General features: G+C 39.5%; 1 protein-coding gene across 2 annotated transcripts in view; it reads right to left on the reverse strand.

Moving 5' to 3' along the window:
- Nucleotides 1-19,809, reverse strand: part of lyst (lysosomal trafficking regulator) — a 298,945-nt gene that overhangs the window by 20,377 nt on the left and 258,759 nt on the right. For both annotated transcript variants that reach the window (XM_059645552.1, XM_048530826.2), the window contains 14 exons: nucleotides 18,670-18,815; nucleotides 18,489-18,585; nucleotides 15,599-15,660; nucleotides 15,444-15,499; nucleotides 14,736-14,888; nucleotides 13,295-13,539; nucleotides 12,956-13,022; nucleotides 11,665-11,821; nucleotides 10,276-10,416; nucleotides 8,104-8,321; nucleotides 3,075-3,305; nucleotides 2,326-2,515; nucleotides 1,653-1,789; nucleotides 222-320 (listed from right to left, as the gene is read on the reverse strand). In XM_059645552.1, the coding sequence (XP_059501535.1) occupies nucleotides 222-320; nucleotides 1,653-1,789; nucleotides 2,326-2,515; nucleotides 3,075-3,305; nucleotides 8,104-8,321; nucleotides 10,276-10,416; nucleotides 11,665-11,821; nucleotides 12,956-13,022; nucleotides 13,295-13,539; nucleotides 14,736-14,888; nucleotides 15,444-15,499; nucleotides 15,599-15,660; nucleotides 18,489-18,585; nucleotides 18,670-18,815 (1,999 nt within the window). The remainder of the gene's footprint in view (nucleotides 1-221; nucleotides 321-1,652; nucleotides 1,790-2,325; nucleotides 2,516-3,074; nucleotides 3,306-8,103; nucleotides 8,322-10,275; nucleotides 10,417-11,664; nucleotides 11,822-12,955; nucleotides 13,023-13,294; nucleotides 13,540-14,735; nucleotides 14,889-15,443; nucleotides 15,500-15,598; nucleotides 15,661-18,488; nucleotides 18,586-18,669; nucleotides 18,816-19,809) is intronic.

A 19,809-nucleotide genomic window follows, 5' to 3' on the forward strand; every position in this document is an offset into this window, starting at 1 on the left:
AGGAAGATGGTGAGAAAAACAGTGATAGCTCATCCACTGACAAAGTCCACAGGGTCTAGAGTAAGTGGAATGAGTTGGGAAGGAGATGTGGGCTGAGTGGGAAGGTCAGGAGTAGATTAGAGTTGTTAGATGGTTGCCTGTAAGCAGTTAGTGATGACAGCCTAGATGGGCACCTCAGAACACACACACACACACACACACAAATGTTTTTGTATACATACCATACTGCTGGTAAATCTGTTAGAGTATGCAGTAACCACTCCACACTTACTGCCAGTAAAGAGCTGACAACTGTCAGGCACCCACGCACAACTTGTAACCTGAAAAGGAGCCATCGGATGGACGATTTACAATCAGAATCGACACGAGACTATAATCCTAAGATATTTCTCTCAAGATATTATGAACTTCTGTAAAATATAAAAGCTTTGAATCTATATCTCATCTGTCTTTTGTTCAGCATGTTATCAAAAGATTAGATATATTAACAATGACTATGTGAAAAGCCACATAAGTTGAGTGGTTAGTGCAGAACTAATGTTTGGTATCATCATGATACATTTGCATGTTCGTAGAATGATAGAATGACAACGCAAAGGGCCATTTGACCTATCATCCCTATGCTGGCTACATGAACGCACTATTCTTCTGATACCATGCGCTATTCTTTTTCCATTAACCTACATTTTTCCCCCAACATATATCCAACTCTTTTTGAAATTATTGATTTGCTTTCATTACACTTTTGGGCAGTGCTTTAGATCATAACAATTTTCTGCATAAAACAATTTTTTAGGCCACTAAAGCTTCTTATGAATTATGTTAAACCTGTGTTTTCTGCTAATGAAAACAGTTTCTCCCTCTTTAGTATGTCAAAAACTTTGCTAATTTGCAACCTGCTTTAGCTCCTATCCCCTAACCCTTTCTGCTTCATGGAGAATGATCCTTGGTCTCTAAGTTGTCCTCATATTGAATTTGAATATTGCTGAAGAGTGATACAAGTTGCTGAAGTTTCTTGTCTTGCACTCAAGGCAAAAACAGGAATTATTTCTGTCGCAATAATTTGAATTATGGAAGAAAACAAAACTGGCAATTTGGCTCTAATTGGCTTTGATGTTTATGTCAAAAGCCATGAAGTTCCTACGTCTCAGGTAATTCAAGGAGGGCATTAAGCTAGAACTTAGTTCTCATCTCTGGGTAATTCTGGTAAATCCGCTTCAAAACCTGGACATCTTTCCTAAAAAGTGTGTTCCCAGAGTAGCCCACAGCATACAGCTTAGGCCTAACCAGTGATTTATTAAGGTTTAGAATAACATCCATAAGTGTCTATGTATATGAATGATGTTGCAAGGGAGCAGCCTGATGTTGGGTAAGAGGAAGGATTGTGAAGATAATGATGCAGGTACATGAAGAGAAGTCATTGCTGTAAATACTTTCAGTGGACAGATAAGAGGGGAACCAAGCAATTTATACCAGATTAAAAATAATTCCCTAAATAAACTTGGTACGTGTCACCATTAAAAGTATCCAATTTCTGTTACACGTCTTTTTTCCTTATTTCTACCATGGTTGATTAAAAAGCATATTATGAGGAAGTTCCAAATGCTTTGAAAACTAAAATAAAGGCCTACTTTATGGAATATACTTCATACCTGATGTAAGGGAGAGCACTGGATGAAGTTGATGGGGGGCTCACTTTGTTTGCTTTTCAGTCTTAGCATGTTATCGGCATAACCCCAACTCAAAATGGCTGACCACTGGATGTCCGTACTGTGCATACTCCGAACCCCTAAAATTAAATTGGAAACAGACAAGATGTCAGACCTGAGAAAGTATAACTATCAGGAAAAACTAAAGATAGAGGCCCTTTTTCATAGAAGAGACATTTTGTTTGGGCATGGATGGGGTGTAACGTGATAAAGGTACTTAATGTTATGAAAGGGGTTCAATAGGCTACAATACAGAGAGGTGCACTGACAACAATGGGGGGGGGGGGGGGGAAAGAGATGGTGGCGACCAAAATTAGGGAAAATAATTTCAAAAGTAGCTCAGAATGTGATTTTAAAGTGGCACTCATTGCTACATAGATTAGTTGTTGCAAACAGCAAAAAGCATTTAAAGGGGTTCTAGATAAATGTGAGAGAGAGATAGGATAAAAGACATGCTGAAACTGTCAGATGAAGAAAATGTGGGAAGCGGCTTGAGTGGTGCATAAACCCAAGTCTAGACCAATTAGGGCCTTCGGCTGAATGACCTGCTTTTCTGCTGAATATAAATTCCTGAAATATTTGTGCAGAGAAGAAAAGTTATAAATCTATTCTATACCTTGCTCCTTACTGTATATCATCATAAGGCAAAACTTCTTTGACAGACCACAAATTGCTCTGGTTGGCAATGCTAATAGCGATCCAAACTGTTCTCCATGGGGTTGACTGAAGCAAACTACAGGATCTGGTGCACTGGGAGATCCCACATACTCGCCCCACTTCAGTCCTTGAATCCATGGCAGAGGACTCTGAGATAGAGGCCACACATTAGAATAAACAATGGATCAATTCATGCAGACCTCTGAGCATTTTTATCTGAAAAGGACGCTCATTTATGGTTAACAATATTATGCTACTAGTAATCACCAAGCCTGGAAACTATATCATTGATAATTAGCTGCTTAAATTTTGTCAGGGTTTTAAATGAATGAAATTCTTCACCTTGAAGAGCAAAGTATTTATGTATCAATTGATAATCGTTTCCTCTGGTTATATAATTTTTATTCAACCTATCTAAAAGAAACCTAGCAAAAAAGGGAACAGAGAAAGCAAACAATTTGGAAAATGCTCAGTTCACTAAGAATTAAAAAACCAGCTGCGGGATCATCATTTTTTGCTTTAAACAGTAGAGATGCATTTTCTATTGAAAAGCAGAGTAATTACAAATACATACAACATTTAAAACTGGCAAGCAGGGTGAGAACAGCTGGACCATCATGCCTATTCCATAAGAAATTCTAAGGAAAACTCAACTGCTTCTAAATTTGAAAACTGAAACACCACTTAGAACAGACAAGGTCATAATACCGGGTAGACAACTTCCTTGGCTTGCTCTCTGCTCTCTCTGAAAGCAAACTGCACGAGGAGACCCATAGCTGCAGGCAGCTCCCCCTCCATTGAGTGTCTAGGCCCATGTCTAGATGGATGGGTGGTTGTGAAGAGCTGCCGAGGGGTCTGCCCATAGGTCTTAATCATAGTCTCCAGGGCTCGTCTTTGAACCGGGTCTTCAACAGCTGACACATCCATACCAAAGTATGTCTATCAAAAAATATGAATCAAGGTAGTTATAAAATCAAATATAATTTATTCCTATTCTTATTGGTTTTCAAATGCAAAGATCAGTTCTATGAAGGGCATGACATTAAGAGGCAACTGAAGAAAATGTACTTATTATATTTTTGACTTTCTCAATTTATTATGTGTTTGGATTAATTGCATATCAGTACAATCTTATATTCACCTGGCAGTATAGTGAATCATGAAGGCCATTCTCCAGCTTGGAGCCCACCAGTGATGGAGCAGCTTGATTCCAACCCAAGGCTGGTTAAATACCAAGGTGGATTCAGCTTGGTTTGGGGCGAAGAAGATCCCCACCTCAAAATATTTTAAGGTAGCCTAGACCCTAAATGTTTCTTATTTTCAAGGCAAACATAACATGCTGTGTTTCAGATGCAATTCAACTGGTCAAACTACGTGATGTTAAGCAAAACACAATTTATTTAAATACTATAGTTAAAAATACAAAGAATGAACTTAGAATTACTCTACTGGAAAACTTAACTGAATAATAAATACAGTTAAGTATTACTAATTAACTGTTCCAATATAGTAACATCCCATAAACACATCCCTTGGCAAAAAGCCAAATTCAGAAAAACATATTTGGCTCACAGGTAACCCAGCAAAGCAGAGAAACCCGTTTCTAGTTGTAACTGAGGAGATAAAAGGATAAATCCTACTTCTTCAAAATTTCAGGAGCTTCTAAGTCTGTTGAGGCTCCAACAGCAACTGCCTAAACCTAAAAACCCTGGTCTGAGAGCTAGCCACACGCAGCCAGGCTGTTTCTATTGTTTCAACATTTAAAAAACCCAATGCCTTCCATGCTGGTTTACTTCATGGGCCTTCACTAGCCAGCTCATCTCCTCCATATCAAATCCTCTCTTTGTAAAAAAAAACAAAAATAACCTCTCAAAGCCATAGTATCATCATAAGAGATAGACGTGCATGGAATAGTGTAGGTTAGATGGGCTTGAGATCGGTATGACAGGTCGGTACAACATCGAGGGCCAAAGGGCCTGTACTGTGCTATGTTCTATGTTCTAGATAGCAGAGATCTCCAATCATTGCAATGGAAACTGGCTGGAAATGAAAAAGTCACCGACCTGAAACAATGTGCTGAATTTTCCCAGTTTTGTACAGGCAGGTTAAGAAAAGATACTATGAGCAAATTTGTGATGTAGATCTTCAGGTCGACCACCTGAGACATTTCAATCTCTGGATGATCATGCTCAAAGCAGGGCCAAATCAGTACCATACAGTCAATTAGGCCCATTGATGAACCATTTGGAAGAAAGGTGATGGCATCATTCACATCTTCCTGATGTCGACTCAGCGCTCACCAAAGACCAGCAATTTGGTCATCACAGCACAGACTTAATCAAACATGAAGATCACAGCTGCAGCAACGAGCCAACCCATGGGAGAGATTTCCGTCCACAATGATGGCCAGACAGTGAGGCTGTGCTCACCTTTCTAATATAAAAACTTTTTGCAAGGCTTCTGCAAGTTTCCCAGGCAGATACCACAGAGCTAATGGGAACTGCAGATGCTGGAGAATCCGAGATAACAAAGTGTGGAGCTGGATGAACACAGCAGGCCAAGCAGCATCTCAGGTGCACAGAAGCTGACATTTCTGGCCTAGACCCTTCATCCGAAAAGGGGGATGGGGAGAGGATTCTGAAATAAATAGGGAGGGGGGAGAGGCGGATCGAAGATGGATAGAGGAGAAGATAGGTTGAGAGGAGAGTATAGGTGGGGAGGTAGGGAGGGGATTGGTCAGTCCGGGGAGGACGGGCAGTTCAAGGGGGCAGGACGAGGTTAGTAGACAGGAAATGGAGGTGCAGCTTAAGGTGGGAGGAGGGGATAGGTGAGAGGAAGAACAGGTTAGGGAGGCGGGGATGAGCTGGGCTGGTTTTGGGATGCAGTAGCGGCAGATTTCGAAGCTTGTGAAATCCACGTTGATACCATTGGGCTGCAGGGTTCCCAAGCGGAATATGAGTTGTTGTTCCTGCAACCTTCGGGTGGCATCATTATGGCGCTGCAGGAGGCCCAGGATGGACATGTTGTCTAAGGAATGGGAGGGGCAGTTAAAATGGTTCGAGACTGGGAGGTGCAGTTGTTCATTGCGAACCGAGCGTAGGTGTTCTGCAAAGCGGTCCCCAAGCCTCTGCTTGGTTTCCCCAATGTAGAGGCGGCCACAACGGGTACAACGGATGCAGTATACCATATTGGCAGATGTACAGGTGAACATCTGCTTGAGGCCTGGGATGGGGGTGAGGGAGGTGGTGTGGGGGCAATTGTAGTACTTCCTGCAGTCGCAGGGGAAAGTGCCGGGTGTGGTGGGGTTGGAGGAGAGCGTGGAGCTGATAAGCGAGTGCCGGAGAGTGTGGTCTCTCCAGAAGGCAGACAAGTGTGGGGAAGGAAAAATGTCTTTGGTGGTGGGTTGGATTGTAGATGGCGGAAGTGTCGGAAGATGATGCGTTGTATCCAGAGGTTGGTGGGGTGTTATATGAGACAAGGCGGATTCTCTTTTGGCGGTTATTGTGGGCTGAGGAATGAGTTGCGGGAAATGTGGGCGACACGGTCAAGAGCATTCTCAACCACTGCAGGGGAGACGTTGCAGTCCTTGAAGAACGAGGACATCTGGGATGCGTGGGAGTGGAATGCCTCATCCTGGGAGCAGATGTGGCAGAGGCAAAGGAATTGGGAATAGGGGATGGAATTTTTGCAGGAAGGTGGGTGGGCGGAGGTGTATTCTAGGTAGCTGTGGGAGTCGGTGGGCTTGAAATGGACATTGATTTCTAGGTGGTTGCCTGAGATGGAGACAGAGGGGCCCAGGAAGGTGAGGGATGTGTTGGAGATGGTCCAGGTGAACTTGAGGTTGGGGTGAAAGGTGTTGGTGAAGTGGATGAACTGTTTGAGCTCCTCTTGGGAGCACGAGGTGGTGCCGATACAGTCATCAACGTAACGGAGGAACAGGTGGGATTTAGGGCCAGTGGAGGTATGGAAGAGGGACTGTTCCATGTAACCTACAAAGAGGCAGGCATAGCTTGGGCCCATGCGGGTACCCATGGCCACCCCCTTTGTCTGTAGGAAGTGGGAGGAATCGATGGACCTGCTTCCCTGGTCTTCCCATCATCCGTAAATGTACATTGCTTCCTGAGGGTGGCCTTTTAATTTAATGACGGCAGGATGATCATGGTGAAAGTCCCACCATGGTCAAATATAGGTAGCTGAGATGTGGGTGAAATCAGATTGCAACTCAACTGAACAATTCAGTCCAAAAACTGTTCCTCTCTCCAGAGGTTGTGCCTGAAATGCTGAGTACTTAAAGAATTTCTGTTTGAATTTTAGTAAATTTATTTCCCTATCTCCATGCAAAGTTTCCCTTAAAAGTCCCAGTTGCAGCAGTTGTTCTGGGTGCTACTCAGGGATGTATTATACTGACCAGTCAGTAGAACTGTGGATTAACATTTGTCCAATTTACAATTGAATCAATTCTCAAATTGTAACTGCCAATTATTAGTACAGATATCACATCAGTTGTGAAGAAAACTACACTATGTTAAAGTAATAAATCCAAACAAGATAAAAATCACACCACCATGATGTCAATACTATATTATTTTACAATCATATAGCATAGGAAACCATTTAACCCCCAAAATGCCTGTGTTAGCTCTTTGAAAGAGCTACCCGGTTATCCCAATTCCTTGCCTCATAACGTGCATGCAATATACACAGTAGTAACATGGAAGTAATTTCAAAGTTAAAATTCACCATTCTTCATATTATTTCACTGTGACCTGAAATATTGAGAAAGATTAAGAGGAAGAAGCATCGATTAGAAAAGAGCAGGTCATTTGTCTTCCCATTTGGAAAACACTGCAAAATATACCTATTGGGGGAAACTGTACTTAGCTCTTAGCATATGAAGTATTTTTATGGAAAAATATACACCAGTCCTAATCAAAGAACATTATAGTTTACTTCTAACCAAAACAAAACCAAACACTTTCAAACTAGATAGAGCAGTGTTATGTTTTGGAGCACTGATGATGCAAATCCAGAAGGAGGAGAAACTAATTTTATTCATGCAGTTCATAGAATCTCTCCAGTGTGGAAGTAGGTCATTCAGTCCATTACACCCACACTGACCCTCTGAAGGGCATCCTGCCCAGAACCCCACCTCCCACCCTCTCCCCCTGTAACCCTGCATTCCCCCATGGCTAACCCACCTAGCCTGGACATCCCTGGACACCAAGGGCAATATAGCATGGCTAATTAACTTAATCTGCACATTTCTGGATTGTGGGAGGAAACCAACACAGACACTGGGAGAATGTGAAACTCCACACAGACAGGCAGTCACCCGGCACTAGAATTGAACCCAGGTCCCTGGCGCTGAGACAGCAATGCTAACCACTGAGCCACTGTGCTGCCAGAGTTGGCCTCCAAATTCTGGCCGTAATGAGCAGATGCACCTTGGGGAGCTCAAAAATGAAACAAAATTGTTTAAGCATTTGAAGTGCTTCAATCAACCTCTGAAGATGAATTAACTCCACATAACATTTTAAAATGCAATATCTTTTCATTTTCAGTGCTTTTTAATATGTAATTGTAATGTATTTTTCCACATGCATTATATTTCCAATTATTTTTAATACTATGACATGACCAAGGACATTTAAGACAAATGTTCATAAAACATTTAGCTCCCCGTACATTTGATAGCTGGTTCATAATGATTTGTAAGTTGAGAGAGGTGTAGACTTACTGCAGGATGAAAGACATTGATAGCTTGAACTGCAGCTCTGCCCTTTTGTTTGTTTCCAAACACCAAATCAATCCAATTGCAAATTGTTTGGGAAACATGATCAGATTCTAAGGCTTGGCGATGAATTAGAATGTACAATCGGGGGTCATTACGAGCCCACGGTGGAAGGTTTACATGATTTACTCTTTCTCCATTCTGCCGCATCCCAAAATCAAAACCTGAAAACAAAACCTATTTTACGACATGTGCTATATAGTGATTCATTGATTAACAGCATAAAGTAGTATGTGGGAAACAAAGTATTACTACTCTAAATGGATTTAATCATTTCACAGGCCGCAAAGTTTATATTTGTTAAAAGAATTAAGTATAGCATGATTTAATTATCATTGCAATAACATCGTCTAGTTCAGCAACTTAAAAGCTAACTAAATTCATTTGACACAGCAGTAATGATTTGCATTTATATTGCATCTTTAACATAGTAAAATATCCCATGGTGATTCACAGGCGAATAATCAAACAAAGTAAGGCACTAAATAAACAAGAGATATTACAGTAGGTGACCTAAAGTTTGAACTAAGATGACAGTTTTAAGGAATGTCTTAAGAGAAAGACAGGGGAAGCACGGGTTTAGGGAAGGAATTCCCAGAACTTGAGGGTGAAGTTGAAGGAATGGCTTCCCACGGTGGAGGGAAGGAAATTGGGTCCGTGCAAAAGACTAAATTGGAAAAGCGGATATCTGTAAGGCTGTTGGAATTTGCACAGAGGGCTAAAGCTGGAGGAATTTGAAAACAAGGATAAGAAATTTGAAGTCAAGGCATACTGGACTGGAAGCCACTGTAGGTCAGGGAGCATGGATGTGGGCAAACGGGATTTACTGCAAGTTAGATTATGACAACAGACACATCGTATGATAGTAAATGGCAATGTTACTTGACATGCTCTCAAAACAGAACTTGTTACTTTTGCTTATAGTACTGAAAAAAAAATCACAGAATCATCGAAATTTACAGTCACAAAGCCATCATACCTGTGCTGTAGAGAAATAACCATCCAACCTAATCCTGGTTTCCTGATTCTGGCCTTGTAGGTTACGGCATTTCAAGTGCATATCCAAGTATTTTTAAATGTTATAAAGGCTTCTGTTTCTGCTACCTTTTCAAGTAGTGAGCTCAAAATCATTACCACCTTGTTCCTCAGAACTGCTCGAAAGTTCCTCTCATCAGAAATCTACATCTCTGGTTATGGATCTTTCAGGTCAAGAGGAAAAGGATCTTTCTACTAACTCTATTGAGGTCACTGAATTTTATACACTACCCTAGCTTCTATGCAAAGAAAATTACTAAACCTTACCCAAACAATCAGAACTGAAAATCTCTAACCAGGCAACTTCCTTATAAATCCTCTCTGTACCCTGTACCCTTTCTACCACAACGACATCTTTCCTTTAATAAAGACCAAACTTGCATGCAGTACTCCAACTGTGGCCTAAATAATGTGTATTAAGTTCTAGCATGTCCTCCCTGCTCTTATATTAAACATTCGTATCTTATTGATGACTATCAACTTGTTGTGGGCAATGGACGTATGGTCTAAGCTCTCCTAATATTCTTATAACAATCCTTGGTATTCTGGCATTTATTTCTTTGTTTTAGATCTCTCCAAATACATTATCTTCCTCTAACCAGAGTGGTCTCCAGTTGCTATTATTCCGTACACTTGCTGGGTCCCTCAAAATTTTCTTATAGCCTACAGTCGTCTTCTTTATTAAAAACCACATGGCCACAGGGCTTAAGTTCCTTACCATAGCTTTAAAAACAAACAAACAGTCATCAAGTTGCTCAATAGAACACATGTCTCCCATTCTCAGGCAACTGTTTTGTGGAAGTCCAGAACAAGACTGCTCTTGTTGTGCTGCATTGATTTGTTCATCACATTTCTAAGTACTTTACTGAAGAATACTTCATAGCAGGACCTTGTGTTACTTCATTAGTCATATTACGCTTATTATATATTCATTGTAGCATATCATCACCATGAAAAATGATTGAAACATGCAAGTTTTGCAAGATTTCACCAATCAATGCATTTTTATGCAAGACATAAATTTTGTTTCTGATATTTGCATATACGATTAGGCTTATAGGTCCTAATAGACTTATAATGTACCTTCTCTATTGACCAAGAACTCTGGAAGATAAAAGAATTCTGGAATGAGCTCCTTCACATCAGTCATAGATTCATATGAGGATAGACGCCAGGTAGTATTCATGGAGTGAAATGTTCGATCTGGGATATCAAAGCTTTGATCTAAACACAGAACATAATTCAGGATTACTAGTAAAAAGAAAGAGCTTATATTTATATAGAACTTCTTATGGCCACTAGTCATTTTAAAGTGCTTTACAGACATTATGTAACTTTAAAAACTAGACAGACATTGTTGTAATGTAGGAAACACAGAAACTAATTTATTTTAATAAAACTCCCACAAACAGAAATGTGATAATAACCAGATATGTTTTCTGTGACCCATTCCAAAGACAGGTTGCTGGACCTGAAACATTAACTCAGCATTCTCTCCACAGATGCTGCCAGACCTGCGAGTTTTCCCAGCAATTTCTTTTTTTTAAATATTCTTCCCCTTGTTGGTTGAGGAATGAACAATAACTAGAACATCTGGGATAATTTTCCTGGTCTTCACTGAAATGGTGCCTTGGAATCTTTTGCATCTACCAAATAGGTAGATGGGGATCTGTTTCATGACTTATTTGAATGCTGACACCTCCAACAATGCAATAGTTCCTCAGTGCTGAACTGCAATGTAGGCTTGATTTTCGTGTCAAGAAATGGGCATAATACTTGAGATGAGCCCTAAGCAGTAATTTTCCACTTTATTCCTCTACTTCTAATGCCAAGGATCCCATATGCCTTTTTGTAAAATCAGCCTTCTTGTATTGTTCTGTCACTTTGATAGATTCGTTTATGCAATTGCATTTGCGTCTGTTTCTGCGTCCCTTTATATTATGCTGTTTTGTTTATAACGTCCCCCCATTCTATTGTATTACTTCACACTTATGAACTATACACACTTCAGAAACTATTTCAAACTTAACTCTAGGACTGCACAGACTTAAGATTTTGCACAATCATTCAGATAAAAACATTATCATCAACATCCTATAAATTATTTTGTTTGTAATTATTTCTTTTCACTGACCTTATTTTGGTGCCTTAATTCTTCAAATTGTCAAAACTTTGGAATTTAGATAACAAAACTCCAATGATGACACAGAGCTCCAACAGAAAAAGCAAAAGTAGATGTACATTCTTTTGCAAATTAAATTGCTAGATACTTGAGGAAGAGTATATTAATTAATTCTCTCATTAATGCCTTCGAAATCCTAGATACACATATCGTTCTCATGCATTTTATAATATTTACAAAGTTTTCAAACTCTAATATTTTACCAGACTGCATGTTGCTGTTTCCATCTTAATCCTACACGGCACCTCTTAATGAGAGCAGCAGCTACTCTATGGTTTGTTAGATCTTACCCTGATAAGCCAGGAACATTTTGGTGAATGGTGGCATCCTAACTAGGAAGTGCAAGACTGTTCCACTGTTTGAGTAATGAGACCCATAATGATACGGCTGTACTGGAGGCATTGGATCATCTTCTTGAGCCCCTTTACGATATTCCTCCTCTAGATACTAACATGAAAAAAAATACATTTACTTAGCCACATTGGGTGATGAGTGAGGCTGCTGTGAATATACAGCAGATTGATGATTCTCTGCAAATCTGTTACATCCTTTTAGAAACTGGAAAATTAGACTAGAAACAAGAGCCGAACCTCTTTGCTCCTATACTCAATTCCTCTTGTTATGAAGGTCAGCATGCTATTAGCTTTCTTCACTGCCTGCTGTACCTGCATGCTTGCTTTCATTGACTGATGTACAAGAACACCTAGATCTCGTCGTAAGAACACCTAGATCAATATGGTACAATCCATATTTTTCTTAGATCAAGAAACATAGATAACATTTCCAAACTAATAACTTGTAAACAGGCATATAGGAAGCTTGTAAATATTCAGCATTATATGTTTTTGCAGCCTAGGCATAAATGGCATTACTTATGGAGAGTGGATTCACCAATCTGCTTTTCTCAAGTCTTGTTGTAATTTTTTTGTCGATTTATATTATACTGGAAGTACTGAATAGACATTGTAAACCTTGACCCTCTTAAGTTCTGGGTCTGCTTATTTGGATTTTATGTGAAATTGGTTTAACATGTGCTCCAAGATTCTACATTAGGTTCTAATCCAGTTACCATGCAAACACTGAGCAGTGAGAAGAATGGGTAATCCATTGAAAAAATTCTTTGTGTAACAGGTATGACACTGAAAAGGCCAAAATTTATTGCTTATCTCTAAATACTCTCAAGATGATGACAACGAACCATCTTGAACCATTGTGCCAAATACTCAAGGATGTAACGTGCTCAAGCTGACCTTTTAACCTTTGGTCTGCACTGAAATTCGGCCTAGACTTGATGGGGTATTTGCTTAGTCAAAGTCTTTTATGAAATGAAGTTGTGAAGGTCTCAACTGGCAAATGGAGGAGAAAAGGAAACTGTTCTGCGAGTACAGCAATACGGAGCAGGAGCTGTGCTTGGCATGAGTTGTATCTAGCTTGACAGTGCTTGATGAAACGCAATATAGCCTAAAGTGATCAAAATAAAAACCTCTGGCCAACACCAATCATCTTTTGCCGTTTAAAAAGCTCAGAATAATTCTCAATTTAACAAACTTTAAAAGATCATAATTTATTTTAATCGTTTACCTTATAGTTATCCACATAACGATCTTCCTTTTCTTTGGATTGTACAGCAATGGGTTTCAAAAGATTTCTGAAAAAAATTGTGTTGTGATCAAAACAAAGCCTCCAACACGAAGTTAAATTACTCTAAAATATACATTTAACAATTCCCAATGCAGCAAGTTTCTGATTCCATTGTCTCTCGACACCATGAGTAACTCAGAAGCTCTTCTATTCCATAAGAAATTACCCAGTGAAACTGTTATATTTGAGGACTGATAATGGAAATAAATCTCATGACAAATGTGGTGTGCGTGTGTGTGCGCGCGTGTGCGCGCACATATGGATATATATAAAAATTACCTGTAAATAGCAGGTTCATTTAGGTCAACCATTTCACTAGAATAGTCCCTCAATACGAAAGGGAAAACAGGATACTGCATAAGATCATTGAAGGAGCGACCTGCATGTTTGTTCAAATGGGTCAAATACTCAAAATTTGTAATCTGTCCTGAGCACCACAACTGGGTCAGAGCTGAAATGTTCCCATATTCTAACAAATTTGGTAGGTTGGAAGAAAGAATGTTGTGATGAACATCATCCCGGACCTATAGGAGGAAGAAACGAAATTAACTAAATGAACAATCACTCAATCAATAAAAATGACAACAGTTAACAGCTTTATAAGTCAATCAGCAGCTAGACAAAGTCTCTGAGACAGCCAACGTCATTAAAAGGAGTAGGCAAGATGACAAACCCAGGCAGTCACTCAGCAGCATGAAATAATTGTACGGTTTAATTAACAGCAAGTGGTTTACTCATAACAGATGGTGGAGTTCTCATGCATCTGGTGACCATGCCCTACTCAGTGGAAGGGATGACAAATTTGAAAAGTGCTGTCAAAGAAGCTATATTGAGTTACTATAGTGCATCTTGTAGATGATATACACTGCTGTCACTGTGTGCTGGTAGTAAAGGGAGTGCTGGCCAAGTTGACTGCTTTGTCCTAGATGACCTCAAGCTTAAGTAGTGCTGATGCTGTACTCATCCAGGCAAGTGGTAAATATACCATCACACCCTAGACTTGTGCACTGTAGACTGTGGACAAGACGAATTACTTGCCACAGAATTGCCAGTTTATTTCTTGCTCTGTTAGCCACAATTTTCATACGGTCCGTCCAGTTCTGTTTCCGGTCAATGATATCCCCAGAATGTTGATTCAGCAATCAATGGTCGTGTCAATAAATGTCAGGGGGAATTACTGAATTTTCATTTGTTGGACATGGTCATTACCTAGCACTCTTCTGGCATAAATGTTACTTTCTAACTATCAAGACAATGTTGTCCAGGTCGTGCTGCATGGACATAGTCTGCTTTGGTATCTGGCTCATTGCCAGTGATGTTGAACATTGGGCAGTCATCAGTAGACATACCAGCTTCTAACCTTATGGTGGAGGTAATGACTTCAGACAATGGACAGTCTTCACCCAATTCTCATTAATTCCAGTTTTACTAGGGCTTCTCGATGCCATATTCAGTTAAATGCTGCCTTGATATCAAGGATAGTCACTCTCACTTCATGTCAAGTTCAATTCTTTTATCTATGTTTGAACCAAGCTGTAATGAGGTCAGGATCTGCTTCTTGTAGAACACAAACCAAGAATCTCATCTCAGCTAAGAATTACTGGCTTGTAGAAAAGATAGAAGGGTGAATGAGTGAAGGATGAAAAAAATAGTAACTACAGTCTGCCATTATGCTTCTCATCTCTAAAATCATGTAATAAAATGAAAATGAAACCAATACCTTTGTATTGTCAAATGCCAGAAGAAGAGTTCTGCCATTGGTTAGAAAGATTTCCAAGGCATTGTCACGCAGCTGCCACCATCGCTTGTGAACCTCTTTAATTTCTTCATAAGTCCAGGAGAATGAAGCTGGCTCGGTTTCCACTCCAGAACTCTTTAAAACAAAAATATTATAGACTGAAATTATATATTTCATAAATACTGAGTAATAATAAAAAATAAGCATTTATACAGGTCATTTAATTTTTGCAGGACATCTTAATTAGTTCCAACAAAATAGAGATACAAGAACATCAACTTCCCTGTTCCTCTTTGAATAATGTCATTGTACGTTATGTTCTCCTGAATATCATGCAAAACTGAGACAAAGCCTGACAATGTAGGACTCCTTCACTAATGCACTTAAGTGTCAGTTTTAGAGGTGTTCGTCTGTTATGGATTTAAATTTACATTCATTCTGAATTAGAGGCAGGAATACAGTGCCAGAACTGAGCCAAGGTGGTTCAAGACTACTTCTCACTTATATTAGTTCCCTAATCACCAACTATTTTTGAGAATTTTTATTCAAATGTTGCACCTGACTTTACTGACATTTTATTTAAACAGTAAGAATGTTACTAGACACAAAATGACAATTGAACAGTTTGAAGTCTGCAGCTGCAGTTCTCTCAGTTTTAGATTAGTTTTTAAAATGTGGTTGTGTACTCACAGGATGCTCGAAGGCATCAATGGCATTATCCTCAACAAAATACATTCCTGACTCCCCTGAAAAGCAACATATTTTCGTCAACACCCTATATCAATTGAATATCTTAGGTCACAGCTCTAGTCACAATTTGTGGAAAATTCACAATGATTACTAACCTAAAAGGAGTTCACCAACTGTTTCTCGAGAAGGAGCAACATTGATGCATTTGCGAATGAACCTAGCGAAGAAAACAATATGTTGGTTTCAGTCAGATAAACACCAATCAAGGTAATCACAATACAATGAGTCTCTTCTTCTGTAACAAAGTTTTATCCTGGATCCAACAGGAATTTGGATTTCTATTTAGAATAAAAAAGTTGCAGTGCAATGAGAATAGAATCTCAGAATTGTTATGATGCAAGAGATGGCATATTGCCCATTGAATCTGCACTGACTCAGGAGAATTTTTAAACTTTGTTTCAATCACCTGCCTTTTCGCCAGAACCCTGCACCTTGGTTAAGTAGAAACAATCATCCAATGCCTTCCTAAATGTCTCAATTCAATCTGCTTCCACCACACTGTCAAAGAGTGCATTTTGTATCCTAAGTACTTGCTGCATGAAAAAGGTTCTTCTCACCTCACAGATAACAGTGTGGAGCTGGAGGAACACAGCAGACCAGGCAGCATCCTACTCCTCTGATGCGGCCTGGTCTGCTGTGTTCCTCCAGCTCCACACTGTGTTATCTCTAACTCCTGCATTGGCAGTTCTTACTTTCTTACTTCATACCTGCTTCATTTTTCAAAACAATTTAAAACTGTGCCCTCTGGCCCTCATCCATTTACAATTTATAATGGTTTTCCCCAGAGGAACTAAGTGGACAGGGAAAACCACTGCAGTCCATGTGCTGTGTTTTTGGGAGGGGATTTCAGGATTTTGACCCAGTGACAGTGAAGAAACAGTGATATAATTTCCCAGTCAGGATGGTGAGTGGCTTAGAGGGGAACTTGCAGGTGGTGATGTTCCTATATATCTGCTGCCGTCCACTCAGTTCAAAGGGGAGCAGAACAAAAGGGGGAACAATTAGTGGAAGGGGTACAGCTAGGTCTTCATGATGCCACAGATATGACTAAAGGATGTTCTGTTGCCTCCCTGAGGCCAGGGTCAAAGATGTCATTACATGGCTGCAGGGCTTTCTGAAGAGGGAAGGGGAACAATCAAATATTTTGGTTCACATTGGGACATAGGTAGAAAGAGGAATGACATCCTAAAACAAGAACTTAGGGAGCTACATAGCATCTTAAAATAGATTACAGTGTCATATGCTAATGACTATAGGAATAATGGGCAGAATAGGTGGATAGAAAAGATGAATGCATGGCTGAAGAGTTAGAGCAGACTGGTGGGGTGGATTTAGATTTCTGAATCACTTGGGAAGTTGATATCTCCTATTATTTCCTGCTTCTGGAGAAAGTGTGACCCTTACAAGTCAGGCAGATTGTACTTGAACCGGAACAGAATCTTTGGAGAGCTTTGGGGTTGGTGCGGGTTTGAATTAATTTAGCAGGGAAAGAGAATGCAGAGTGGAGAGGTAGGAGGCAATGCACAGACTGGTATAGAATGATCAAGTCAGCCAGGAAGACGGTGTGAAAATGTTCAAGTTACAGCATAAGGGAGCAATGCAAGACTTGGATGGGTTTATTTTGTATCAGCAACAGCTGGGTTGAGGGTATTGATTAACATGTGGGGATGTAATCTCATAATTATCATGGATACACAGTTGAGGGAAAGATAGAACAGTTCAATATTCCATAGAATAGAATCTTTAGTTGGGTGGGGGGAAAAGAAATGTAAAAGAAGTGGTGGTGTTGGATTACTGTTTAGGGAGTCAATTACTGCAGTAAGTGTGTACGATACAAGTAGGAACCGAAGCAGGTCATTCAACCATTAAGTCTGCCATTCAATGAGATCATGGTTGTATCTTATAAGGTTCCTCGAATGACAGCATATACGTAGAACTTGCAATAAAAAAGTGCAATTGATGTACAATAGATCCACAGTCAGGAAGAGATAGAAAAACAGACGTAATGGCAAATCTCAGAAAATGAAGAAAAATAATAGGGTGATTTCAACTACCAGAGATAAATGAGGTGTGAAAGGCTGGGGCAGGGGTGAAACCGATAACATGCACCCAGTAGAAACTGTTAAGCTATCATATGGTATATGGTAAATGTGGTAGTGGGAGAGCATTTCAGTGTTAGTGACCATAGTTCAGTAAGATTTAAGATCATCATGGATAAGTACAAAGATGTACTGTAAATAAAGGTTCTGAACTGGGGGAAGGCCAAAGTGAACCGGGGCAGCGCCTGTAGGAAAATCCACATCGGAGCAATGGAAGACATTCGAAAGGTAAACAGTGAGAGTGCAGAGTCAACATATTCCAGAGAACCCTCAGTGTCAAGCGATGAGCATGAATGGACAAGGGAGTAATGTAGGCAGGTTGTGATGGATGCCAAAGGCTCAAAATTGCATACTCCAACAACACAGGGTTGCTTAAAAAAAATGGAAATTAGGAGAGTGAAGGAGGGACATTAAAAAAAGTACTAGCAGGTAACATTCTGGAAAATCCAAAATATACTAAGTATATTAGGGGGCAAAGAATAACCAGGGGGAGAGAGTAAAGCCATTAGGGACCAAAGCAGTAACTTGAATGTGGAATCAGAAGGTATAGCTGTGATTTTAAATGAGTGCTTTATATTCACTGTGTCACTATGATAGGGACTGCACTAAGTAGGGAAATGGTGCTAGTAGACTAAATTAGGTTTCTTTCTATTCTTCTGATAACCAATATTAATTTCATTCATTCAAGACGCAAAACTAAGCATGTTTGAATTTATTGCAACTTGTAAACCTAAATACATTTGTTAATGGAAAAGCTAACTTATGTTTTCAAAAAAGGTAAATGCTACACATTAATTTGTGACATTCTTCTCAAAGGCATATTGCATGAACACTCTTAAGAAAGAATATTTTGAAAGTTAAAACTGCAGTCAGATTAGGAATATACCTGATTGGTTCACTTGTTGCTTTATCCTTCACAGTTGATGAAAAAGAAGAATGAGATTTATCTTCAAACAAGAATGACAATGGTGGTTTCAGTGGTTCTGCAACAAAAACAAAAAAGAATGTGGACAATCCAAACAAATTAAAGTGACAGAAAGCATATATGATTCAAGACATCTTTTTACCTTCTGGTTTCTGTCGGTCTCTGAGCAAGTACTTATTAGGGATGGTCAAGTAACATCTCTGTAAACGTCGTCGCTCTCTATTGGGACCTTCTGTAGGATCCAGTTGCCATGAAGTTGGGTAAGAGACAGGATCATACCATACTGCCCTAGAAATTAAGTTACCAAAACATTAAATGTTCAAAGCCAGTTGCACATTATTATACGTTTCAATGTTACACAATTTTTTTCTCTGTTTTACCAGTGCTGACAGTAAGTTATGATAAGCACAAGTCTGCTATTCAACATCAACGTTACTTCTGATCTTCTGAGAAGATAGTGTATCAGATTGTTTCTAATTAGCACTTTTGCACTTATAGAATATTTGACTTTGCTGTTTTGTGTGTTGTTCCTAGCTAAAATATATTATATCCTGTAAAGCACGAGGGTAGAGATATAGACAGAAGTTTAATAGAACATTTCACATTCAGTTGCAGAACAGTCACCTATACTTTGCTCTCAGATGTACACGTTCACTGAACTCAGTAGAGTAAAAACCGAAAGAACTATGGATGCTGTAAATCAGGAACACAAAAGGTGGTGCTGGAAAATCTCAAAACGAGGAAGGGTCACCGGATCCTAAAGATTAGCTTTGATTCTCTTCTTCGCAGATGCTGCCAGAATTGCTGTGCTTTTCCAGTAACTTCAGCTTTTGTTCTTCAACAGAGTACTTATTTTGTACACAAGGTGGCAATCTATTCCATAAGTTGTCAAGTAGCTCATTCTTACGTTACATTTTTTCTAAGAGAAAGATAAAGCTGCATTTATGTAGTGGCCTGAAAACTCAGTATGCTCCAATACGCTCAATAGCTAATCAAATACTTGTGAAGTGTAATCACTGCTGTAATGTAGGAAAGATGGAAGCCAGTTTGCAAGGTCTCCTACCCGGTAGTATGACAATAACCAAATAATCTATTTTTGAGATATTGACTGAAGGACAAGCATTGGTTAGGACAATGTGGAAACTTCTGTTCTTCTCAAGATCATGCTGGGGATCTTTTATGTCTATTTGATAGAGCAGATAGGACCTTAGATTAATATCCAATTGAAAGACAGCATCTTTGACAGTGCAATGTCCCCTTAACACTTCACAGAAGTTACCAG

This window comes from Stegostoma tigrinum, chromosome 4 (genome assembly GCF_030684315.1).
Source record: "Stegostoma tigrinum isolate sSteTig4 chromosome 4, sSteTig4.hap1, whole genome shotgun sequence".
NCBI lineage: Eukaryota > Metazoa > Chordata > Chondrichthyes > Orectolobiformes > Stegostomatidae > Stegostoma > Stegostoma tigrinum.